General features: G+C 41.2%; 1 protein-coding gene across 1 annotated transcript; it reads right to left on the reverse strand.

Annotated features, from left to right (window-relative positions):
- Positions 1–227: 227 nt before the first annotated feature.
- lrrc17 (leucine rich repeat containing 17) lies at positions 228–27,431 on the reverse strand. Its single transcript, XM_078281492.1, has 5 exons — positions 27,207–27,431; positions 18,698–19,068; positions 17,484–17,970; positions 5,302–5,457; positions 228–1,184 (listed from the first exon to the last, which is right to left on the reverse strand). Exons 2-5 carry the CDS (start codon positions 18,968–18,970, stop codon positions 742–744), a joined length of 1,359 nt encoding a protein of 452 aa, XP_078137618.1. The 5' UTR covers positions 18,971–19,068; positions 27,207–27,431; the 3' UTR covers positions 228–741.

The raw sequence follows: 27,431 nt of genomic DNA on the forward strand, positions 1-27,431 counted from the left end.
TAAGGCCTATATAAAAGCATCCAAAAGCAGCATGTCATAGGACCTTTACAGTTTAATATCAGGCCTTTTATCTGGAAATTGCAAGATCTCCTTAAAACAGTGACTTACTGTATGATGCAATACATCCACTTCTCATCATATTTGGTGGTTAATTGGTGGCAGTGTGTGTCAACAAGTTCAGTGTGTCCACCCACATTTTTGCCTTTCATCATGTCTGTCTAAATACATTTTCAGAGAAAATAAAACCAATTTTATTTCTAGAAAACAGGTAGACAAAGTTGTACATGTATTAATACAAAAAAGACCAAAACTACTTTTTTAGAAGGAAAAAAAAAGTATATCCTGTACTCAATATCAAAATGGCTGTAACAGAAAAAAATAAGAGCACCTGCAGTTGATTGTTTGGGAAATTCAAAGAGACGTGGTTTGCAAAAAAAAAAAAGTTCAAATTGCATCTCCAAAACATCTCCAAACAATATAAAATTCAAATCAATAATCTTTTCAGAAAATGTCCCAAAATGAGTTACCCACACAAGATGGAAAATGTTGATTGCTAAAAAGACAAACAATTTTTTTCCCAAAATTGTACTTTTATACATATCACATTTTTTATTTAAACATCAAATCACTGAGTCTACCTTTATTAATCCATTGTTCAGCCTCTCCACAGACCTGCATTTTAATCCAACACTCCTTTGACCTCCATACTAAACCACAACAGTCTGCTGATCCACCTCCATTCTAACTCAGCCTGATGATCTCAAACCTGTTGGACTTCTTCTCTTTCAGGGGCCGAGGCAAACGCTCACCCTGCCCATCACCCATATCCGCCACCACCTCCAGTGCCTCATTGTCCATCCCCCCTTGTACCCCCTGTCCCGTATCCATCCCTCCAGTTTGTTTATCCATGGGACATTCCCCATTGTAGGTCTTGACATAATCCTCGACGCGCCAGCCCCTGAACTCCTGTGGCTCGGAGCAGATCAGGCCAGTGTAGAAGATGCCGGGGTGGTGCTTGAGCCAGTAGATCAGGTAGTGGATGTTGTAGTCGCAAATCCAGGGGTTGTTCTCCAGCGAGAGCTTCCGTAGGAAGTAGAGGTCCTCGAGTACGCCATACTGGAAATAATGGAGGCTGTTGTTGGACAGGTCAAGCTCACGGAGGTACAGCAGGCCTGCGAATGCACCTGGGTGAGGAAGAAAATTGGATCATAATAAGATGGCAGATACTGCTGCCTGAATAATAAAAGGTTTATCCTGTTTATCCAGAAAAATATAGTGAGGATAAAGACATCACTGAGACAGAGACTTGAAAGAAAAAGAAAAACGGACGCTGGGGACTATAATCCTTCTGAAATCTATTTTCAATCACTGTAACATACGTTACTGTCACTGCAGTTTCATCATTCAACCATAAAGATGACATAGATAGAGGGAACTTTAGGAGAGGAAGGAAGAGGGATGAGGGAGGCCCCTGTTATCTCTCAACTCATGAGATTCATGAATCTCCCAAAAGGGCTACTCTGCATTTGCCTTTTTGAGCCACTATGGCCACAGGAAGCCCAGTGTGCTCTACTTCCATGGTATTTTCCCAGGCACTGAAATGAACTGAACAATATTCTTTGTGAATTATATTCAGTTTGCAGGTTTCCTCAGATTATTTGGCACATTATTCTACTCTTGGCATGAGATGATGCCTGCTTATATTCTTGCAACTTAAGGTATTTTTCCTCCCTTTAGTTACTCCTCTGGCCATGAAAAAAAAAGTCCTTTAATGACCACACTTCCCTTAGCTAGTTGGTGTGATGTGTCACTTCCACAATGATTTTTTTGTTCCATTTGTTCTTTGTTTCAAAGCATCCTTATCTCATCATCCTTTAACCCTTGTGTTGTCTTCCTGTCGACCATGCATTTGTTGTCCTCCAACAAAATTAACTCCCGGTCTGTTCTTTTTATAAAGCATAAAGTATAGATACACCCAATTCTATTGTGCACCTTCTAGCCAACTTCATTCGTTTTACACTTTTGTTTTTGTTTTTGTTAATTTATGGTCAATACACCACATTTACTGTACATGAAATTATACCTTATTTTGGAGTAAAACATTCAGAAATTATGAATTATTTTCACTCTAGTGAAGATCAGATGAATATATGTTGATGGATTATCACAGACTGGTATATGTCAATGTTTAGTCAGGAAACAGTTTTACCATTTTATTATTTTGAATGGCAGAACATATTTCTGATAAAGGAACTTAAAACCCGAAGAAAACACAAGGGTTAAGACTGCTGTCAACTTGTTGTCATGGAAAGAAAGCAAGCAAAGAACTCTATATAATATAACATCCTAATCTCCAAGTATTTTAAACAGCACTCCCCCCAGGATTGCTGAGGCTAATGCTTTAAACACTGTCATAATTTTTCCAGCTTTAGTGCAAATGCATTCACATTCTCTGAGCTAACAAAGAAATGGTATGAAAACACAACCCTCGTCCAACTTTAGCTGAGGTGATAAATTAGGGATTTACCCCCAGGCTTGCCCAACTCTGGGCTGATCTTGAAAACAAGTCTCCATAAAAATGAAACGCAATTTCAAAGTCTCTGGTCACCATAACTACAGATATCCCTGTTGCATAAGTCACACTATTACATACTTGGCTGCTACTTCAATTACAGTAACACAAATGAGATGCAGGCAAGGATTATCTTCTACAGGGACTTGAAGAGCATTAAGAAATATTTTGTTTATAGAGTTCGGAGTTCCAGATGGGTGGGGCCCCACATTGTGACGATTCCTAAAATGTCAAGTTATTAGTTACAGGAAAGTGCACTAAATTGACCTTCAAATATACTGTATTTTTCTGCGGCTGTTTAAATTATGGTTTTGTCTATCTTGGGGGTATGTGCTGCAAGGAAAAACCTCAGCAATCTGGCACAAACATCCGCCAAAACAACAACGAAAGACCAATACAAATAATTGTGCATCTATTAGTAATAACCCTAGTGTGCCAGAGCCTTTTGTTAATGCTTTTCATGTGGAGGGTAACCAGAGTGACAAAGAAACATGAATGAAAAGGCAAGACAAAAGGAATCTAAACAAGTTAAAATTTACTCTAAATATGAACATGATTAGAAGGAGCAACCAGGATTGAGACCATATGTCAGTGGCTATCAAAAGTTCTCAGAATTACACTTTTTTTTTTTTTTTTTCCAAATAGTCTTGGACACATTGGGCAAAGCTGCAGTAGATTGTTTACATGTGTTACAGGGTAATGAAGAAAACCACCAGGTTTTTATAAAGGACTTCCCTTCTGGGCAGGAAGACATGAGCCCAAACATCATTAGCATGGAGAGGGTAATGAGTCTACATTTTTTTAATGACGCTATGGCTAATTCTGCTGAGGCAGCATTATTATTCAGAGCAGATAATCTGCTTCAGTATAATTAATCTTTTGAACACTAAATTATCTTGTGTTTCCCTGATTAATTTTCCTAAACCTTTCCTTGATCTCTATCTAGTAATGAGAGTCGCATATTTGGTTATTTGTGTTGTTAAAGGGGCCATTTTTGTTGTTTGTGCCAGTATTTTCATTATTTCATAATTTTCGTCATCCATGTTTAAAGCTTATTTGTAGTTTAACCTAGTGGTTCCCAAGAAGGCTATTTGCAACCCTTCATCACCAGTAGCATATGTCAAAATGTTGTGAACAAAAGTGATTTTTTGTTTGTTCTATACACGGGTTTCCTGTTTACAAACATTACAGGGTGCATGCGCATACCAGGGGCAGAAAGCCAGATTGGTGAGCTGGTCCGCTACTGCAACAACCTTAAGTATTGAAGCTTTCCTTATTGTTTGTATATAACTGCTGACTCAATAAAATGTGATTTTAGTTGGATCTGTTTATCTGTCTTTAATTTTGCAGTATTACTGTGATATATATGTATGGCTATAATTGTCATTTTAGGCTAATGTAATAGCCAATGTTAGCAGCAGGGTTACCCCTGAGTGTACCCCTATGGTTGGTCTATGCCTTAAAATAATGGCCAGGATTTCCGGGAAAAGGTACGATATGTGTGTCTCCATTTCAAAACATCACTGCAGGTTGACTGTTTTTAGCAGCAGAGGTTGATTGTGGGCGAGAGGGCGACAACACTGTCGTGGTTAGCTCGCCAAAACTCTACTACCGCTGTCTCTGCAACGTTAGCTAATGTCCGCTAGCATATGTACAGGCTAACTATAGCCAGTTAGTTTTGTGTGTAACGTAATAACAACCCACCCATCTTGTAGGAGCGAAGCTTAATATTTCATTCAATAAAATTATGTTACAAAAGGAGCACTAACGCCACAGGTCTTATGTTGATAACGTGGACGCAGATATAAGAAACTCCGAAGGCAGTCGTAATATATTTACCTAGCAGGCTAGGCTAACGCTGTTGCGCTAACGTTAGCAAAATATCGGCGTAGCTTTAGCTAGCAGTCTAAACTTATCTCGAGTCTGGACCTTTAACTGTCTATGGTCCGGACTCGAGTACTACAGCCCTGACAGGTAGATATCACTTAGCTGAACAACTGAACAAGCTGCAACTTTTCTGATTGATACAATGGGCGCCTGATTCTTGCATATGACCCCAATCTGCTATAACCTCCGCCGGTTTTTGGCAAAAGCATGCTTCCCCTAGGTATGTTAAACATCAGGCACACATCACTGGCTCTGTTTGTACAATTAACCACGCAACAACTCCTTGGCATTTTGACTTACGCTATGCTGCTACTACTACTAGCTACACAAAACACTTCTTTCTGCCCCCCGGTTGAGTGCCCAAGCAGTGATGACGTTGCAGAGAAATCCATGTATTTGGCCAACTTTTAGAGGCATGACAATGTAAACCTATGCAGTAATTATTGAGGAAAAAAAAGATGAGAGTAAAAAAAATAACAATTCTATTGTGTTGATCATCTCACATCTCCGATTTATCTTGCAACCCCTTGTGGGGGTCTCGACCCCCAGGTTGGGAACCACTAGTTTAATCCATGGTTAGGTTGCTTTCATCAGTAATTGTTAACTGGTAATGTAGCAGACGCAAAAGAACTGTTAAAAGAGTAGTTTAACTTTTGAAACTATGTCTGTTGACGCTGTTATATGATTTTTATGAACACCTGCCAGCTAATCAGAGACAAGGATCTACTGTATGTGGCCATGGCATAATGCATTGAAGTGTCCAGGTGTGTGTGTGTGTGTGTGTGTGTGTGTGTGTGTGTGTGTGTGTGTGTGTGTGTGTGTGTGTGTGTGGAGGGGGTAACCTGTGTCTATATGGTGCAGGCTGTTGCCGCTAAGGTTGAGCATTTTGAGGTCTTTGGACAGCAGGAACTGTTTGGGCCTGAGATGTTTGATGGTGTTCCAGGACAGATCCATCTTTACTATGTCAGATGGCAGGCCAGACGGCATGTCATTCAAATCTGCAAAGAAAGAAAGACAAAGAAACATTAAGGGGCTGGAACAACAGAGTGGGGTTTTGTAAAGATTTTAAATGATGAAAATGATACACTGCAAGAATTTACATAAACTTTAACACAACAAATAAATATCCATTCCTGTATCCCTGCTGATAGGTATACAGCATTGAGGCAGATGTGCACAATAATTGATATCAGAATACAAAGTGCAACGCTCCAGAATCAGCCGGAGAGCTGGAATTCTAATCTGTCTGCATCTTTATACATTTTCAAGATGTTGTGTGGGTTGTATTCAACATTTAACCTTTCCAAGATGGAGGCGAGTGTGACAGCATGTATAACATTATTTCACTTTTTTGCCAGGAATGAGTGTTTCCAGTGTTTTCAGCTTCACACAAACATCTTCCCCAACCTAGCAAGAGGGTCTTTGAAGACTCTTATGTATAAAACAGTGACAGCCATGTATTCTCATTTCGATACCAGATCCTCTCTGGAGTTTTAAATGAAAGTCCCACGCTGAAGCACATTTCATGAATGCTATATCATCCCTACAATGTTGGAATAGTTAGAATCAAGAGTGGTCACTGTCGACACATTTTGTCCCAAAGCTAGAACAGACCTGAAGCTTGAATCTAGATTCTTTGGAGTTTCTCCACTGACAATAACTGCATCCGGATTCTTGTCTAGACTCCTATTGTTAAGTTCCACTTTTAGGAGTTACTTTCCAATGAAAAAAAAAAAAGGCATTTTAATGGATTTTGAGTTGCTTCCCACAGTCATTAGATTTGTTTCACCTGTCAGTCTGTAAAAATATGCAAATTGTCTTTATTGTAAGTCACATCTGCCGTGCCAATCATGGTGCAGTTCTGTTTAAAACTGAGTAGGTGGCCCCAGCAACCTGTATCATCAAAATGAACATGGGTGATTGTTTTTGAAGCAGTTTGCAAAGAGGTTGCAGATGGGAGGGAACGAGTACGTTAAGGCATCGAATACTGACGGGGATATAATCAATCTATGCTTATTTTTACGTGAAATCACTGTTTCATTTTGTATCTAAAAAAACTAAAGATTGTGTATGATATGTGTGTGGTTGAGCATTCATGCGTACATACATTTGGACTTCCTGGTTTCCTGCATGTATTTATTTACATGGACAGCATAGTTTGCTGAGAAGTATCCTTTGGACGCTTTTATAGAGCAGATGTCGCAGTCTTTATGCACTTTACTGCCACAGATGTTGCAGTTAGTTATCATGGAGGCATGTTGCCATAAATCATTACTGACTCTAAGGAAATATAATCACACACAGGACATTCATATACAGCATGCACACAGATGTAGCCAGTGCAGTACGGAAATGTAATTATTGTTCAATGATGTGATGCAGTGATGGCTGATAAGTGCGCAGCAGGCAAACACATTTACAGAGAACAGATTTTGGAGACTCTTCCACAAGTTATCAGTCCACCACAGTGAGAATTGGAGGTCTAAAGGGAATCCCATCCTGCCTTAGGTGTACATGCGTCTGCAACTTTGTCCAAGATTAGGAAAAAGTTGAAAGAATGCTGGCGCTCTTACATCAAACTCAAATTCCCAGGCTCACTTGTGAGAAATCACACGCCAACCTTTAGAGCCAAAAACAGATCCTCTCTGTCCTAGAGAGATACATCTGTGGTCTTCTGTGTTTTTACAGTGAATGAGGGAAAACTCCTATACTATGTATTCAGTAGTGACAATAGTGGTGCCTGTGATCAGTTGGACCTATTTTCTTAAAGCTGAGCCAAAGATTATCTATGCATTATCTTGATTTGCTATGTTGTTTATCGCTCGCATTTTTCTATCATTGCTTCCTGGAGCAAAATGTGTGTTCAGGAAGTCAGACATTTTATCAGGAGCCTTCATGTCATCTTGTGATTTTTCAAAGAGCAAATTTTTAATATAAAGTGTTTGGCTCTTTCCTACTTTAACATCTGTGCCTCCTTAGAGTGCACTCCTGAATGAATAAACACACAAAAAGAAGGAAAAGAAGAAGAGAGAACATTTCAGGAAAAGTGAAAGTCATTCATTCATAACTGGGTTTTTTACTGAATCTGCTGAAGTCATTATGTCGGTGCACATATGAACATCTGTCCCTCCTGGACTTTTCTGTCAAAAAAAAGAAGTGCTTTGTGATGTGTTACTACCTGAGAAACACTGTGTGTTTCGTCTGATAACACCTCTGCTATAAATTTACTTTGGACCGTTGGCTACTACATTTCTGAGTGATGTCATCATTTATTTAACTATAGCACCTGCTATAAAAAAGGGGGACCAGAGGGTGTGTGCCAATTACAGGGGTATCACACTTCTCAGCCTCCCCGGTAAAGTCTACTCCAAGGTGCTGGAAAGGAGGGTTCGGTCGATAGTCGAATCTCAGGTTGAAGAGGAACAATGCCTCGGGAGATACTGTGGGAGGTGCTGCGGGAGTACGGGGTGAGGGGGTCCCTTCTCAGGGCCATCCAATCTCTGTACGACCAAAGCGAGAGCTGTGTCCGGGTTCTCGGCAGTAAGTCGGACTCGTTTCAGGTGAGAGTTGGCCTCCGCCAGGGCTGCGCTTTGTCACCAATCCTGTTTGTAGTATTTATGGACAGGATATCGAGGCGTAGTCGGGGTGGAGAGGGGTTGCAGTTCGGTGGGCTGGGGATCTCGTCGCTGCTTTTTGCAGATGATGTGGTCCTGATGGCATCATCGGCCTGTGACCTTCAGCACTCACTGGATCGGTTCGCAGCCGAGTGTGAAGCGGCTGGGATGAGGATCAGCACCTCTAAATCGGAGGCCATGGTTCTCAGCAGGAAACCGATGGAGTGCCTTCTCCAGGTAGGGAATGAGTCCTTACCCCCAAGTGAAGGAGTTCAAGTACCTTGGGGTCTTGTTCGCGAGTGAGGGGACAATGGAGCGGGAGATTGGTCGGAGAATCGGCACAGCAGGTGCGGTATTACATTCAATTTATCGCACCGTTGTGACGAAAAGAGAGCTGAGCCAGAAGGCAAAGCTCTCAATCTACCGGTCAGTTTTTGTTCCTACCCTCACCTATGGTCATGAAGGCTGGGTCATGACCGAAAGAACAAGATCCAGGGTACAAGCGGCCGAAATGGGTTTCCTCAGGAGGGTAGCTGGCGTCTCCCTTAGAGATAGGGTGAGAAGCTCAGTTATCCGTGAGGAGCTCGGAGTAGAGCCGCTGCTCCTTTGCGTCGAAAGGAGCCAGTTGAGGTGGTTCGGGCATCTGGTAAGGATGCCCCCTGGGCGCCTCCCTAGGGAGGTGTTCCAGGCACGTCCAGCTGGGAGGAGGCCTCGGGGGAGACCCAGGACTAGGTGGAGGGATTATATCTCTAACCTCGGGATCCCCCAGTCGGAGCTGGTTAATGTGGCCCGGGAAAGGGAAGTTTGGGGTCCCCTGCTGGAGCTGCTACCCCCGCGACCCGACCCCGGATAAGCGGATGAAGATGGATGGATGGATGGATGGATGGACCTGATTTATGTCAAAGTGCCAGGTTTGAATTACTTTATGCTGCAATTTAGTCATTTGCCATGTAGGCCGTGCATTAGAATAACACATGGATTACACATTGCAGTAATACAGCAGTATTTTCATAGTTTGAATACAGCTAAACTATTTCCACGATTTAGCAGAAGTGCAGAACATTAATCTGGACATGTATCTACGTATCCTTCTACAGAGGGTGTGGGTTAGCACTGCTGAGGAATTGTATGTGCAGGTGGGGGAGCAGGTCGTGCAATATGTTTTGTACTGTTTAGACAGTAGAAAAGGAAGCAGTTAATTTTATATCGTGCTGGCATGATTACTCTGGGGTCAACTGTGCGTAGTGCAGTGAACGTTTGTGGTTTGGACACACGCCTGACAGGGGAAATGATTTCTTGATGTGTTTTCTTAATAGTTTTAGGCACTGGATGTGCTGCATGGTAGCATTAGCTAGCAGTGAATATTGAATATACAGTATTATATTAACTTTGAATGTTTTTCATATATATACATACAATATATATACTGTAGTTCAGTTATTTGTCTAACATGAAGGTATGTATCGGAAAAGAAGGGAGAACATTCTGTTTACTATTTTTAGCTACACTCCTATGCCGCATTATTCCCCAAGACCTGTAAGCAGACTTGGTTGGCTGTACAAGAAGTTACATCTTTGTTAATAGAGTTACACACAAGTAAAAACTCGAAACTACCCTTTTTTCTGCGAATCGTGGACTGAGTACAAATGTCTCTTTTTGCACACGTCATAATGGCAACAATAAAGAAAATAATCAAAACATAATCAACCAATTTGCATCCAAAGTACATTGATCCAAATGTTGAGCATTAAATAGTGGAGGTAACTGCCGACTTGCCTACAATAATATCATAACAATTGGTTTCATTTTTATCCCATGGTCTGTTCTCACAATGTTTCAATGACCCTTTCACCTCATTGTGAAAAATGTCTTTGGGAAACTCTGAACCCCAGAAGTCAAACATCAGTTGAGTTTCATAACAGATGTACAATTACCAGTGTTGAAAGGACCTTCAAACTACTGCAGGAAAGCTTCTTGGTGCCAGGCTGTGTCTGCAGCTAAATCCTGCTGTTATTAAAGAGTGATGTTTGATACTGTCCTCTTTCTCTGCCTTTTTGCCTAATTGACATTATGGAAGATTATTGTTTTCTGCTGACTAACTGCCTGCTTGCTGATCCAGGAGGTCCAGGGAGAGGCTGACATAATATCATATCATGTGTGTGGGCGTTTGTGTAACTGGGAAGCAGCCAACTAACCATATACATCTATCACTTTACTGCTGCCTACTCAAATGGCCTGACGTTTATACAGAGGATTTGTTACTTCTGAAACCAATGATTTCTTGACCTCATGAGCACAGTCGTGAAGAGTATAGAACTAGGCCAAAACAATCAACACCACCCAGTAGATTGGTGTTTGAGCAACCTCATGAGATATGTACAGAAAAACCCAAACTGGAATGACTTCAAGGTCAAAGGGAGAACAATATGAAAAGCTGGTTTTGTACTAATGTAATACACCGGCACCATGTTCTTTTATGCTAACGTTACTTTTTGAATGCTAATGTTACCTTTGTTATGCTAATGTTACTTTCTTTATGCTAACGTTAATTCTGTTTTAATGTAAGTTAGCTTTAAGCTAATTTTCTCCGGCTAGCCAACTTTGTGGAGTCTAGTCTAGCGTTATCATCGCTCCTATAGCTGCCATTTCTCACTGGAATTACATACAGCATGTTAGCTAGCCAGAGCTGACAGATGCATGGATGTATTGAAGGACCATTCCGGCGCAAAATGAGCCTAGGGGTTAATAACACATGGGTACCGAGTCGACCGTTCTCTGAGATATGTTTTCATGCTAATCGAATGTGACCAGTTTTAGCGCAAAACTGTAATTAGCTTGTAACGCTAGTCGTCAGGGGCATGCTAAAATAAAAATAATTCGTTATTTCTATACCACTAACAAGGCTCAAAATAGCACCACACTTCCATGGTAGCATAATGAGGGTCCCTACATGTAAACCGAAGCATTGAGAACTTTGTAAGTGTACAGACAGTTTATTAAAAACATAGTTTATAAAGACAGTACCGTTCGGTTGACTAGGTTCATTTTGCGCCGGAATTGTCCTTTAAGAGAACGGACAGATGTCTATGAGCTGAGCTAACTCTATGAGCTAAGCTAACTCTGGTACATCAAATGGTAACATTTATGTTTGATATTGTACATGGTCCCTTAAAATAAATAAGTAAAAATTAAATGTGGCATGTAGAAATACAGCTTACAAATTGACCTCCAAACATTTTATTGGTGTACAGTAAATTCCTTTGTACAAAAAACTAATATTTAGGTATAGTGTAAAAATAGCTTCAGTACAACTACAATATTAATCCAGGATACATACTATTTAGGGAGATTATTGTGACCACTGTACACAAGAGGTTTAAACAGAATTTATATGAAGGCACATTTTGATATAACCACAGAGTAACTCTCAAGTCCAGGTCCCATCTTTAAGAAACACAGCCATAAGAACTCCCATATTATTAACTCTAACCACTCTGTGTAGTATGAGAATGATGTGGAGCCTGAAATCTGCCGTGGTTCACCTCAGAGAAAAAGCCTTAGAGAGAGAGGCATGGAGACACAAAAATATAGGGTTTGGAAACAGAGAGATCAAAATATGTTTCCACTCTGCTATGGATTTTCTAATTCTTGCCCATGACTTGCTTTCCAGTCCCATGTGAAAGAAAACCATGTTTGTTCCATCCCCACACACTCACGTTCCCCCTCTTCACAGTTTGTTTCCACTTAAAGGGATACTTCACCGATTTAGCATTAAGCTTTGTATCAGTAGAAACCCAGTAGTATTTTTTAATGACCGTGCTTCCCTCCTTCATGTTGCCCTGAGACGAGAGATCTCTGTATTGTGGGTCTGGAAAAAAGCCTCTTATGACTCAAAAATCGTCATTTTTTGCGTCACAAGAGGCATTTTTGCCCAGGGGCTATTGACTACTTATATACAAGGGGGTAAGCTTCTCCTCGGACCGCATAACTCCTATGGCGCCATTTTAATGCTACCAAGCCATCACCTCCCATTAGCATTCCATTGATGCCATTCATTTGGGCGCCACTTTGACAGCGAATAACTTTACATCTGAAGCGTTTAAAGACTCTATTTGTCCATTGTTTATTTCTAAAGAAACACGACAATGTATAAAAGGCTCCATTACCTTGTACCTCACGTTATGGCTCCGTAGCAGGCGTTTTTGTAAAAATAGGCTAACAATTGTGTCATAACCACTAACTGTCGCACAGTAGAGAAATTACCGTACAGTACAGGAGAAGCGCGTAGGCAGTTTCGTCTCACATTAGCTGTTTAAGTGTAATTACTAATGTTAACTAGCATTTTAGTTAGCAAAAATTAGCCTGTGCCTATGTTATCTCCTTACAAATACCTACGCTCTCCGTCTCTGCAAGATTCGGAATGATTGAGATTTCTCTTGGCACAGCTACCAGAAGACTTACAACTTTCAGACAGGTTGCTCACGTCACATTTACGTCTTCGAGCTCAGTTGGAGGCTGCGCAGTAACGCTAGCCGTCACCGGAAAAGTGCTTCTAATGGCCTTCACTGGTCTCCGTCCAGAGCAATGGGATCTGTTGGTCCATTATATATATGTCAGTGCGTATATACTGTCTATGACTACAGAAAGTAGCTTTCCCCGAGTATTCCCGAGGCAAAACAAAGGTCAGCCATCTTGAAGCATCGCTAACAGGGAGCTCCGTCTTTTCAACAGAAAACTTTTACAACAATTATGTGCATTTAAACTACCACACATGTGTACCACCGGGATATATTGGTACAGATCGGAGAATATGCAGGACACTTTATTACAGACGGAATACTCGACACACTACGCAAGCTTCACCTGCTACGGAGACCAGCACCTCAGCCTGCGGTGTTGGCACGAGAAACGTTGTTTCGTGTATATGGTTGAAATGACAATAAAACACATTTGAGTTGAATGCTGCCTCACTGTCTGTCTGTAAGCGTGGCTTGGGAGTGGAGTCTAAAGCAGCGAAGCAAGTGCACTCTGGGATTTGGTGTCTTTCATCCATATGAGCCAAAAACACATTTTCTGGCTTATCTTGGCCTAGAAGGCACCAATTTCTATACTTTTTTGACATTTCTACTACATAAGTGACCCAATTTAAACATATATTCATCTTTCCAACGGTGAAATATCCCTTTAAGTTTAACTTCTTTGTATTTTTGACCACTACGGAAGCCCTGAAAGGCAAGGTGATTTTTTTGTTTTTGTTTTCGGGCATCCCGCTGGCCATGATTAGTATCTCCTACGTAGGTGATACTATCTTGTACGTATGAGTTAAACTTTTAGTTACACAGTTCCATTACAGTATGTTCAACAGTAGACGTGTTGTTAATTAAGAAGGTAAAACCTTTTCTTTATGCTGCATTTGGCTGATCTTTCAATTCCCTTTGTATCATGCACTAAGCACTTTAGCACGGCTTTCTCGCCCTTAAAACAGCCTAATTTAGAAGTAAAAGTTTAACTTGTACAAAGTTAAATAGTATCTCCTACATAGGAGATACTATTCATGGCCAAAACCTAAGTTTAAGTTGTACAGGTTTTGACCTTAGGTTTTGGCAGTTTTTAACATTGCCTTTCAGTGCTTCTGTAGACCACTGTCATTCAGATGATATTTGTCAATTTTTCTGTGTTTTGGTTAAGGTCTAACTGCAGCTAATTCACTTTTAACTGATACATATTCCTGCCGATGGTATCACACTATTCCAGTAATCGACAGTTAGTGTAGTAATGCGACCGCAAGGCAAAGAAGAAGAAAATGAGCACAAGCTAGTAAAAATGTATGTAATCAATGTAAATTTTAAAATGTGTTTGTTAGAACTCAAGCATAAACACGATGCATTTCAGTAGGATGCACTGAATATAAACATACATTTTGTTTGTTTACCATAAAACTCCAATGGGCACTTTTAAGTAATATTACACCCTAAAGTCTATGATTGCAGCACATGAGCATTGGTTGTACTTGATTTAATAGTAACTTGGAGGCAACAGGGTACATGCAAATGGCACAGTCTTGCAACTTCATATAATCTGAGAGAGACGGACTAGAGAAATATTCAATAATGTAAGTTAACTAAAATAATACAACTTATTATACATTTGGATATCATTAGTTAACCCAAAGTTTTTAAGGATATATCATACCACAGCATACCAAACTCTGCCAGCACCTGTAAGTGTTCAGATTGTTGAACAGACAAAAAAGGGAGGAGAAAACATAATGTGTAATGATATGATCCACCTGTGACTGGATTTCACAATGATTGACAGCCAATATATAACCAGTGCAACTAGTGAAACCATTGTGCTGGAATGCAGCGCAGTGAAAACAACAAAACGAAAAGACTGCAAACCTCAACTGGCATCAGCCTACAGTACAACTATATGTGCGTCCTTGCAAATTAAAAGCATAGAAACCACGTATCGAATGTCATGCACAACATCTGTAATATATTAAGCATTCACACATTCACACATCACATATCGCTTTCATGGTGGGGCATGGTTTAGGAGGCAGGATGTAGAGAGTTATTATCAAGCATTAAAAACAGAGGAACCTTATAGTGGTTCAGATAAAGGAGCGATTTAAAATTATACTGTAGAAAAAAAAATTGGGAAAATATGTAAAAAGCTTCCTTGTGCATTCACACAACACAGACGTTGCATTGTGTGGTTTTGGCTTGTCTGTGCTCTGTGAAAGGTTTATTTCTGTGAAAGGCTTAAGCTCTCCATTTATACATGCATTCAATTGCTCATTTAAATCTGGGGGCTCACTTGGTCTGAAACATGGACGCAGACAATCTTTCATTTCAGTGTGTTGACAGGGGATGCTATTAGGGCATCAGAGGAAGCAGAAGAAGACGGGGAGAAAACAGATAAAAGGGAGAATATGAGAGGGCAACTAAGACTAAAGAGCCCACATAAAAGTAACAAAAAGTGATCTGTCTGCACAAATTCAGAAATTGTCATCCTTGCCTCCAGTCTGTCTTTGAAAATCAACACAGACAAATTATTAGTTATAACCTCTATGATGGCAGCCTCACAGTGGCATTTGTATGCACAGAGAGAACCAGATGTGAGAACTGGAAGAGCTGAAAGAAGCCCTCCCTATCCCTTCTGATGCCTGCCTATTTCCATATTTTCTGCCACTTTCTAGCTATGCTGACTCAGTGTTAAAACTGAAAACACAAACCGGTTGAGATGCTGGTGGAAATTACTGCCTTCTAAAATGTCTTGGAACACAAATGCATGATTCAAATTAGAATACAGATGCATGTATTCGCAAAAATACTGTGATGAACCACCACAAAAGACCAACCACACAAAAACACTCCACAATGCAACTCATCAAAAGGCCAAACAATGCAACACAATCACAGCAGGTAGCCAATTGATGTTAAAGGGATATTTCACCATTGGAAAGATGACTATATCTTTAAATTGGGTCACTTATGCAGTAGAAATGTGAAACAAATTTAGAAATTGGTGGCTTCTAGGCCGAGAAAAGCCACATAGCTACTAGCATTAGCGCTTGGTGGGCTGTAAACACCAAGTATAAACAAAGCGGAATGTAGAATGGTCGGCATTTAACAGTCACAAACTCCACCAGCAGTTACCAATTAGTTGGATACAAGCACCAGTCCGTGTTAACACAGTCCTCCTCCACTAGTCTTACCCGGCGACAGAGCAGCCGGCCTGGTAGCTGGATAGTCCCAGAGCCATCTTTCTCTATCACTCTGGATAGTCCGGTACACTGTTGTTCAGCCATGTTTCCACAACAACAAAAACACAAAAGTCTCTGAACTTGCGTTGGGAGTTTCGTTGAAGTTGGATGTAGTCCAGTTTGTTGTCTAATGAGCGGACACTTGCAAGCAGGACTGATGGAACAGGTGGCCGGCTAGCGCTAGCTTTCCACCGGCACTCACTCCGCATTCCCCGCTGATGATGTCCCTTTACCGGCCAGAGGCATCAAGCAACACCGCTGGTCTCCATAGCAGGCAAAGCTCGCGTAGTGTGTCGAGTATTCTGTCTGTAATAAAGTGTCCTCCATATTCTCCGATCTGAACCAATGTATCCTGGTAGTACACATATGCGGTAGTTTGAATGCACATAATTGTTTTAAAGTTTGCTGCTGAGAGAGAGACTACTGCTTAGTGAGGATTAAAGATGGCTGACGCTCATTTTGGTTCGGGAATCTTCGGAGAAAGACGACAATCCAACATCCTATTGGTGGGTTGAAAACATGCGGAAGTAGCTCCTACTACTGGCTGTAGTCCATTGCCTCTGGGCAAAAAATCTTTCGATGACGCAAAAATCGTCATTTTCCGTCATCGGAAGATTTTTTCCAGACCCACAATACAGAGATCTCTGGTTTTAGGGGGACATGAGGGAGGGAAGCACAGTCATTCAAAAATACTACCGTGTTTCTACTGATACAAAGCTTAATGCTAAATCTGTGAAACAAGTAATATTAAAATGCTAAATTATGCTCCATGCATGAAAATGCCTTACATAGAACCATCTGAGAAGCCGTGACTGGAAACCATTTGGAACTTTAAAAAAATACCTGGCAGGTGATTGGATGAATTATCTATCATGTCCGCCATTGTTGTTTTTAACAAACAATCGCAGCCTCACACACTTCTAAACCACGCCCGTAGCTGCCAGTAGCTCCTCACCAGACGCTGATTGGTTTGTTTGGCTGGTAGTTTAGACACAAACACATTACTTGAAGCTTGAAGATTTTCTGATCACTCAAGAATCGTGATATCCATGAAACCAGCTGCCGTGCAAGGTAAGAAAATGCCAGCTGTTAGTTTGAAAGAACAGACTACGACCAGCCCACAGCCTTAATAAAACACATCTCTGTTCACTCAGCCTCAATGTCACCTAAACATTAGACTGCAAATTAATTCTCGTGCCCAATTTCACTGGACAAGCAGGCACGACTACACAGAGAGTGCTGAGCAAACCTAACAAATGTACCTTTTATACAAGGTACTCCTCTGCCAGGGCAGTCAAATTGTTGTTATTGATATGTTTGCCAGGAACATTATTTTTCGTCACACGTAAGTAGAGAAGCTTCAGCTAACCACACGGTGACACTGGTTGATTGCACATGGGTTTGACTGCAAATGAATGAATAAGTAACAAATGAATAGATTCTAATGCAGCAAAAATACAGTGATTCTTTGTGTGGGTCATTTTGAGTTGTTTCAAGTTGACCCTTTCTTGTGGACACAGTACACGTGTTTTCTCTTTTATATTCAATAGTGATTACTTTAGCTGAATTAATTTTATAACTATTATAAACTTGACATCTGACTTCAAGATTACGGAGATACAGAACTTGACAGTCTCACCTTTGTTGCTGCAGTCCAGCAGAGGTTTTGGGAACATATAGGTGTGGCACATGGACGTGGCCTCTGTCTTTCCTTTGATTGGCGGAGGTTTCCCCCCCTCTCCGCTCCCTGGCCTCCTGTCCACGTCGTTCGCACACAATGAGTCCACATTGAGCTTCCTCAGCTTCTGGCCCCTAAGCGACAGGGGCTCCGCACACTTGCCATAGTTGCCCAGGTTGCGGTTGCTAGGCACCTGAAGGGTTCTGACCAGGCTGTCCAATTGGCAGTGGCAGCTCCAGGGGTTGTCATAGAGACGGAGGTAGGCGAGGCGGGGCATAGGGAGCAGGACCTCCTCGGTGGCCGTTTTCAGTCCGTTGTGCTGGAGGAGCAGGGTGGTGAGCTGGGAGAGGCCGCTGAACGCCCCGTCCTCCACCATGGAGATGTCGTTCTGCTGGAGATCCAGGCTCTTCAGCTGGGTGAACTGGGAAAACATGTTGTCCCTCAAAACCTAAGGGGGGGGGGGGGAACTGTTGGTTTATGAATATATATATAACTCAGCTCACTTAGAATGTCTGTCTCAAGCAAATGCCTACTGATCTTTGACTTTCTATGTCAGACAATACATAATAGCTTTATAGCTGCTAAATATGTTCACCAGCTAGGTGCTAACTTATACCAGTGTTGTAGTCGAGTTACCAACTGTCGAGTCGGAGTCAAGTCTCGAGTCCCCAGTGTACGAGTCCAAGTCAGAGTCACCATTACCTGAGATTGAGTCCAAGTTAAGTCTCGATTCCAGAGAATAGCGACTCGAGTCCGAGTCCTAGCACTCCATCACTGCCAATTACACATAAAAGTAGTCAGAAACTGCATCCAACTTCCGAGTCCTATTTCATGAATGCTCGAGTCTGAGTCCAAATTAGCAGCTGCTGCACCTGCTGAGCCTCATGGTAACGAGGTGAGGTGTAAAAACCAAACATTGAGCTTGTGGTTACACAATGCAAAAGAATATATATACCATGTTTTAACAGCAGAACTTTAGAGTGACTATATATTGGAAGATTGATGTAATAAACCCTTTTATAATCAAGATCAAATGGGGTTGATGGTCTAATTTGTGTCAGTTTAGGGGTTCTTGGCGTGAAAAGGTTTGCGAACCACAGACCACCTGCTACAGTCCATTTACATATCGTGCCTCTTTTTATATGTGTACATTATCTAATCTAATTTGTGTGTACCTGAATCTTATTTCTTGCCAACAGCAGGTGGTGAATATCTTTAGGCCAGTCTTGCATCACGGTGGTCAGCTGCCTGTCCTGGCAGTCCAGGTACTTCTCTCCTGCCTCCACGTATTCCTTACACTCCTGAGTTTGACGTCTCATCACTCCAGCTCTGCCTCTGCCCCGTACACGGCCCCCAGCGCCCCTCTCTACAGTCCCCGACCGAGGGCCTCTTCGGGGCTCAGCTGACCGGAGGAGCAGCAAGAGGAGAAGGGGGGTGAGGAGATGCATGATGGGAGGGGAGAGGAAGAGAGGCCTTTGAGTAATCAGGTCAACCTTGGAAGACTGTCAGAAGATTGGTGCGATGAGACACGGGAGGCCGGTCACAGCTGTGTGTATGAAGAGAAAAAGAGGTGAATTTTCAAAGGTCTTCAATGGCAAGGTAACACAAACTGACTCACAGTTTAGCCAAGTTTTGTAGGACATTGCAACTAAGGATGTCACAAAAATTGTTCCTTTAGAGGTTCATTATTTGCATCTCATTTGATGCCTTGAAAGTTGATTAGACAGAGGTATAAGGGTCCATAAAGGTGCATTAATTTGTCTACAAAGTCCATCGACCATGAATTCAAACTGTTGCTGACGTATGCTAATGTATCAAAATGTCACAATGTTCAGAATTTTTAGAAGTGTGTGTAATTCTAATTGTGAGAGGAAACTTTTGTTTTTTTTTGTTTTGTTTTGTTCCATGTTAACTTGTAATTAAGTAAATTAAAATGCAGTCATAGTAAAAAGGTGTTTTCTTTCAGGGATATCCCATGAATGTGTTCTACCTTAAAGCTAAACAGTCTCTCTCCATCTCTTTTTTTCCTGCCATTGTTTTTTTTTAAACATGCCCTTTTGCGCTACCTTTTGTGTATCATGTCCCACCACTGATGCCATCTCTCTATCTCTGGTTTCATTTTGGTGTCTTCGTATAAATGACTTCCATACACTTGCAGGATGTTTATCCCTTGTGAAAAACAATAGTACATCTGTTGCATTTAACATAGGCTATACTTTGTGTGAAGTCAAACCCAACCTACTTTCTTAGAGGTTTTACACTACTTCCACTTTTGCTACTGAGAGAGGACAGTGACTATTTGCATGACCACAAAAGGTTGTTTGTCTATAAACTTATTGGTAAAAAGGAATAGTTTTAAATCTTGGGAAATATACTTATTTGCACTTAATACAAAGCTACAACCAACACCTGGTTACTTAGCTTAGCATAAAGAATAAACAGAGTGAAACAACTAGCCTGAAAAGAGTAACTTCCTGGAGCCTTCGCTTGTTGCCTGGCAACCTGTTTCAGACAAAAAGTATTACGGCACATACTCTCCGGATTAACCAAAACAGATATAATGTGTTAATTATAGGTGCTGGTAGATGGATTGTGTTACTGTTCAACAGTCAGGCCAGCTGTCCCAGTTCCCAGTCTTTATGATAAGCTAAGTCAACCAGCTGCTGGCAGTAGCTTCATATTTAACAGACGGATATAAGAGTGCTATCAATCTTTTCTCTCCACCAGAAAGCAAATAAGCACATTTCCCAAAATGTCAAAACTATTCCTATACAGTAAAACCACTATCTGACTACTCTTCGACTTACTGTCTTGTGTATGTTTCTCTCTCTTCCTTGCAGCCTTGCTGTCTTACCATCTGTACTGCCAAACTGCGAAACTGTCCTCAGCCACAAATGTGAAAACTCCAAGACTGGAGATATTAATGTTTGGCTTAATAGTGATGGTGATTGTATTTTTTTTTCCACATAGCAACTCATTTTGGACTCCCTGCCTGCTGAGTATGTGAATAGTGTGTGTGTGTGTGTGTGTGTGTGTGTGTGTGTGTGTGTGTGTGTGTGTGTGTGTGTTTTATGGTTAAAAAAAAAAGTGAGTCATGGGTCCCTTGTGTAATTAGAGGCCAAAAGGCAAAGCCCACAGGTCTGCCTAGACACCACACACACACACACACACACACACACACACACACACACACACACACACACACACACACACACACACACACACTGACACACACAGACTGTCCAACTGTAGCAAACCGCAGCCCCCTTACAATCTTCCAGTCTTTCACACAGTGGAACAAGCCCGTCAATGCAGATGGTGTCGTTCCATTGTGAATAACAGACTGGGCATGTTAGCTAGCTACAGACAGAAACAGCTGAGAATGTACCAGGGGAGGCACTTTCCAGTCCATTGAGCCTTCTTCAACTTGCCAACTATCAATCGCCTCAAATGAAGCAAACATGAAAATTCAATTTCCATCACTGCAGCCGTTGCATGCAATAATACACTTCTAGTGAGCTGTTACTCCAAACCCAACAGGAACTGAATGAATTGGTTCTTCTTACCCGCAAGCAATATAAATTGTGTTTCTTTTTCTTCTTTCTCTGTATTGATATACAAGCATGCCTTTATATATTTGTATGTATTTGTATCTGTGTGTACATTAACTGCAAGCACATGTTCTTAGGTCTGTTTTGTGTGATTGTGCAGCTGATGAGAGACATGTTTCAACACAAGGCGAGACTTGTGCCAGTCCAAACATCAGACTAGACTAGACTGACATGGAAAGCATGGAGAGGTGTCTTGAGTGGACACAGACACATCCGCTCTCTTGCTCTGTGTATAACTGCTTTCTGGTTAAGTAATTTGGTCTGGTACAGTTTGTGTATGTACAGCACTGTGATGCAAGTGGTCCTGTGCAGCTCAGTGGGTAAAAAACATGGCACGAACACTGCAGGAAATTATAGGTTCTGCTCAGAGCAAACACACACTTCAGTACAGTGTGGTGATGGTGAATTTTACATTTGAAACAAGCTGATGAAACCAAAAAGCATTTTAACATTTTCTCACGACTTCCCTTTAGCATTAAGTAATATATACAATACAGTAATACCTTCTAAATAGTGCAAATGTAAGGCAAAATCAAACAGTACAGAAAACTAAAGATGAAGATATTTGAAATGCAATATAAAGGAAGAGTTCCTGAGTGTCTACTTTTATATAAAGTGGCCAGTGCAGATCCTGATGGGGTGGAGGTGGCGGGGGGGGTTACCAGCTGTTTACCCCAAAAAAATGTCCAGTCCTTCTTAGGAAACTAAAGCCACCGTCAGCCTATTATATTCAAGACATATTCCAGCTGGGACCATAAAAAGCCCACTTAGGCCAAACCCCCATCCCTGCGGTTCACCTCGTGCCTATACCAGCTCGAATTAGCCCTTCCAGTCTAGTATTATTTCCCACCCAAGCTCCTTCTGGTCATCCTGTGCCAACCCAAAGAAAAACTGTCTCCCTTTGTCTGTAAACATCGAGCAGAAAGCCCTCAGCGTTTCAGCTAACGTCCTCAGTGGTATTACTCTAAATACTATGCAGACTGTTTTTTGCTGCCATTGCCATCTGTACTGAACCAGAATAAAGTTTGGTCTGGACATGAAATGTGGTAGCAATATGTCTCTTATTTTGGACCATGGAAATATAAGCCTGTAAGAAGAATCTGAGGCCCTTTTGAAAAAAATAAAAGATGGTAGCTGCTTTGTTTGCCCTGTATGTGCATGGACGTTAGCATTTAGCTAAAAGCACTGCTGTACAGTAGCTCACAGCCTCACAGAGCTGCTAGCATGGCAATTTTAGTTCTTTTCAATGCGGTAATCTACATTACAAATAGCTTCCAATACTATCTGACATTTTAACATGTTCACTAATCTAGTTTCAGCATTTAAAAGTCTTAAGGGAATGCTAAGGTAGTCCTTTCTCTCAAGCTTTATGTGAGAAGGTGCACTTGACAAATGTTTTGTTTTCATTGTCTGAAATCCAAATGAAACAGACCAACCAGACTGAAAAAGTGGGTTACTTCTGTATGTCAAATAGATTATCTCATCAATCATATTCTAGCCTTCAGCACTTTATGTAGTGCTGCATTTGGCTGACAGTTTTATCTGTCTGTTCACAGTTTAGTGAAGGTCCTGCATAAGAGTGAAAAGCCCCACCGGTCACTCTGTTAACAGTGTGTTGTTTGGTTTTTATACTGGGTGCTAATTATTAGACATTTAATGTTTTGTTTTAATGCAATGTGTGTTAAATCTTTCTAATGGCTTTTCAAACCAAAACAATTTACGAGTCAGTCTTTTAGACAAGTAAGGGACAGCAAGTACTCAGCACAAGTGTGCTTTTAAACAAAACAAACCACTGAAGAAATGTTTAAGTCTATGGTTTCTCTTTGTGGAATTTGTTTTGGGGAACAGTGTGCAGGGAGTGTATACTTACAGTATAACTCATCTCCAGCTGAACATCATGTGTCTCCATGCCGTGCCAGCTTTAGTGCACCTTTATCTGGAACTTAAACCAACTCCTCTTTCATTTTGATTCCCGCACTCTTTACTCAGTTTATCATTTGATGAGGGCAGCTACTCTTAATGCGTGAAGTTTAAGATACAAATGTCAGTGATTAAGTTATAGTAGCACACCTACCTTACATACACATAATACAGGGTAGTGTTGCATAATAAAGTGTATAAAGTTTAATTTCAAAAGGTAGTTTGCAGGACTTCAGTGATGAGAGGAAGTTACACCGCTCTGCCAAAGAACCAAAAGTCAAAGTGCAAATGAGTGTGAATGACATGGCACACACAGACACACACACACACACACACACACACACACACACACACACCACGTGAACACATAACTGTATACTATAACAATGCATTTATGCAGATGTACTGTACACAAAGAAAGACATTAACACACAAAAGAGACACATGTTGACACATGCTATATCTGTGTATGTCTGCATGACCGGAGGAAACACGGACAGGTTAGCCTCTAACACCATCACAACCCACCTACATCAGGAAGAGGGGGTGAGAGAAGAGACACTATCTGACCTTAAGAGAAATATATTTTTTGCTGAGGCTATTTTTAAATGTCTTATGTATCACTGTACGGTGTCCTTGAGTGCCAAGAAATAAATAAATAAAATGTATTATTATTATTATTATTATTATTATTATTATTATTAATAATAAATATAGAGGAAGCACACATATTTAAAAACACAGTGTTTCAGACTGAAAAGAAACTCTCAAGGGAGAAAGACAGAAGGAAAGTCCTAAATATGAGATTGATGTCAGAAGCTGAACTTGCATGGGACATAAAATATCATGTCAGCAAATGGGAAACTCCAGCTGGCAAAGGGAAAGGGATTTGTTTGATGTCAGGTGACACCGCTGTGTTTCTGTTAAGCCGAGAACACACAAGAAGGTTTTTTTTTTTTAAATCCTATCCAACTGGGGCAAGAACCAACAGCACACATTAGCAATCCAGTAGACCTTAGATTACTTTTGTGGGTCAAAATACAGAATCCTTTTTAGATTTATCTAGATTCCTGTCTAGTTTTTACCTTTATTTATATAGCTTTGTTGTCTTTTTTCTTAGCTGTTGTGTCATTTTCTGTGTAAGTACATAAAGTCAAATTCCAGTCCAGGTTTCAGGCTGAGGAATGAGCAAGTTATAAAACTACAAAAAAAATCTTACTGCACCTTTGAAAACACAATGTCACAGCCTCTCACCCACAAAGCCTTAAGGCTGCACAGTCTCTACCTGCACTGGCTGCCTGTAGAGGCTCTCCATGCTCCAATAACACTGGACTGGCCACTGGGGGTGGAAAGAGTTCAGACTTCCAGAGGAAACAGTTCACAAACACAAGGGGCCACTGTGTTAAAGAGAAAAGGCGAGAACAAGCAGGGAAGGCTCCAAAAACAAGCCTTTTGTCCTTTGCTGCTCAAAGAAAAATGTCAAAAATTCAGCTGAAAACGCAGGAACAAGCAGAAAGTCAGTCAGTCGGTCAGCCAGGCAGTTCATTACGTAATGAAACAGTGACACAGAGATGGAGGGCAACAAGGAGCAAGCTCAAAGGTGAGGGGGTTTTCCTCTGAGAATCAACCTCCCAGCATGCTGACCTTACTTTGTTTCCTTTGGGCTGTATTTCCTTTATGTGTGGATTACATATGTGCCCAAAGGTCTGTGGCTTGTTACCATATAACAGACCCGCCACCCAGCTTTGACAAAGAGACACAAGGAAATAATTACAGTACAGACTATGGGAATGTAAAGAGAAGAGGAAGAAAAAAAAGTCTAACCACAAGACCTGAATCCTAAATGAGAGGACGAGACAGTGACACAGACAGACATATACTTTGTATGTAGAGAGAGCAAGCGACCGAGAGAAACCCTCACACATCCCTGAGAGCCTAATTGAAACCAGACACGTTCATTTTTGCAGAAAAGGAGGAGAGGCAAGAGGGGGGAAAGTTTACAGACAGAAAATGGCACTATTTCAGACAGGGTCAGAAGTGGTGAACTCACGAAAACAAACATCAGAAGGAGAACCTTTCTGGTTAATTAGCCAAATGTGTGCCTTTGTGTGTATTACTTATACCCATGAGAAATCAGTTTTCTCCTATTCTCTAAAGCATGAAATCCGCGGCTACAAACCTCGAAAAAGGTCACCGCCCCATGCATGCGCATTTCTGAGTCCATGCAGCGCGCGTGTGTGTGTTTGTGACAACTGGCCCGCATTCAGCTGACATTATGCAGACACCAGTGTGGTCTCCCCCCTGTTCCTTGGCTGCTTCTAATCATGTTCTGAAACTGCTAACTACGAAACATTACTTTGGAGCCGAAATGTGCCAGGTTCATAAATTCTGGGACAGATAAACTACATTTATTCTTTTGTTATGTAATATTTCACTGTAATGTTTTCATTTTTCTATACTTTTGTGTCTTGCAAACTGCTTCATTAGAATGAGGAAGTTAAAAAACTGTCATGGAAAGCTCACACACACACACACACACACACACACACACACACACACACACACACACACACACATAAACACAACGTCTCCCCTCCTAACAAGCTATATTCATTGCTTTGTATTGGCGCCAGGCATATCTGCACCTTAAACACACATGCAGCAGGCACAACACACGCTCACACAAGCATAACTCTCCCACTTACTCTCTCTCTCCTCTTACTACAAAGGGTTCCACTTAAACTTAACTGCAGCAAGCTGAAACAGCAGAAATTTAAGTAAAAGGGACTCACACTTTATAATCAGAGTAAACTTGCAAGTAAGCTTTTTGTCTTCCCCTTTTTGTGTTGCAGGATTCCTATGGGAAACCACACATTGCTGTGCTGTGCGCTGCATGAGGCTGGAATTTTACTGAAACTCACACAGAGGCATGTAAATCCATGTGCAGATGTACACATAGCTGCACTCACACACATATAGACCCCAAAAAAACCTGAAAGCATAAACAAACAGGAAGCTCTGCAGCACTTCTGGCTTCCTTTTTTGTAATCTTACCCTCAAATTCTAAAATCTGTGCAAAAAGAGCTCTCTGACAAATCTCCTGAATCACAGCTAACAGAAAAGTCAAATTTTTTAACAGGATAAAGAGTTGGCTATGTATTCAATAAACATGAGTCATTAGGTGGGCATGACTATCGACAGTTTCTTACAGTACAAAGAGGGTCCAAGTGGGTAAATTAACCCCTCACTCTGGCATAAGTTGTGCTTAGCTCTGTATGTTGAGCTTCACAGGGAACTGATTGCCAAATCACAGCAGTGTGAGCGCTTTTGATTTATGGCCGGTGCATGCAACCACCAGCCAGTTACATAACAAAAGCAGCAAGGAAGCATCTAACATTAGCAATTGAATGTTATCTTTGTTGCAGACTTGCGTCAGGGTACACTGGCCCTCCATGAACTTGGCACCAGTTTGACAACTCTAAATTAGAGCTTTGTAGTACAAAAAGAGAGCTTACTTCAGCAAATCCTCAAATAGTCAGCTGGAACAAGGTGCAACCTATATGTAATTAATTCAATAATTAATTGCTTGTTTGGAGGTTTTGTCCATTCATATCTGTACACGTTTTCAATTTCATCATTTGTGCATATAAGCTGCAGATAATTTAATTAATGTCTGACATGTTTTAATGTAGAGTTTCTGCATTTGCTGTAACATATCTCAAATTACATATAATTAAACACTAAGTAAGCTCTCCACATGACCAAGTTGTATTCATTATTTGTCTATGCACACAGTATCAGTGCATGCCTATAATGTCTAAGGAACAAGAAAAAGGGGGAAGTCACACTTCTTATAAAACCTTCAGTAAAAAGACTAATCCGAAAATAATCCTTTGGTGGATTCTATTACATACTCTGAAACCTAATAACCATTGCACATCAAGATTAGAAAAATATGGTGTGGTCTTTAAGCCATCAGTGAATCAGATGTAGTCACCAAGAACTACTTGGTGCCAAACAATACTTGCCAAAAACAAATCCTCTTGCATATTCAATTTTGTATCAGGGAGGGAATTGAGGGTTTGCTGCTGCTTTCAGCTGCATAATCTTTTGTAGATAAATACTTTGGTACAATATGAAGGCTCAGTCCTACCTGTGCAGGAAGAGATTCTGGCCCGGGCTCGTCCAATAGGACCTGCAGATCTCCGGTTGGTCCCGCGTCCCCGGCTCCTAATCCTGTCATGAGCGCTGCGTCTAAGCCAAGAAAATCTGCCTGGCTGCCTATAAACTTAGAGCCTGGAGTGAGGGACGAGTGACTGGCTGCTTCTCCAACCTCTCTCTCTCTCTCTCTCTCTCTCTCTCTCTCTCTCTCTCTCTC

This window comes from Sander vitreus, chromosome 23 (assembly GCF_031162955.1).
Source record: "Sander vitreus isolate 19-12246 chromosome 23, sanVit1, whole genome shotgun sequence".
NCBI lineage: Eukaryota > Metazoa > Chordata > Actinopteri > Perciformes > Percidae > Sander > Sander vitreus.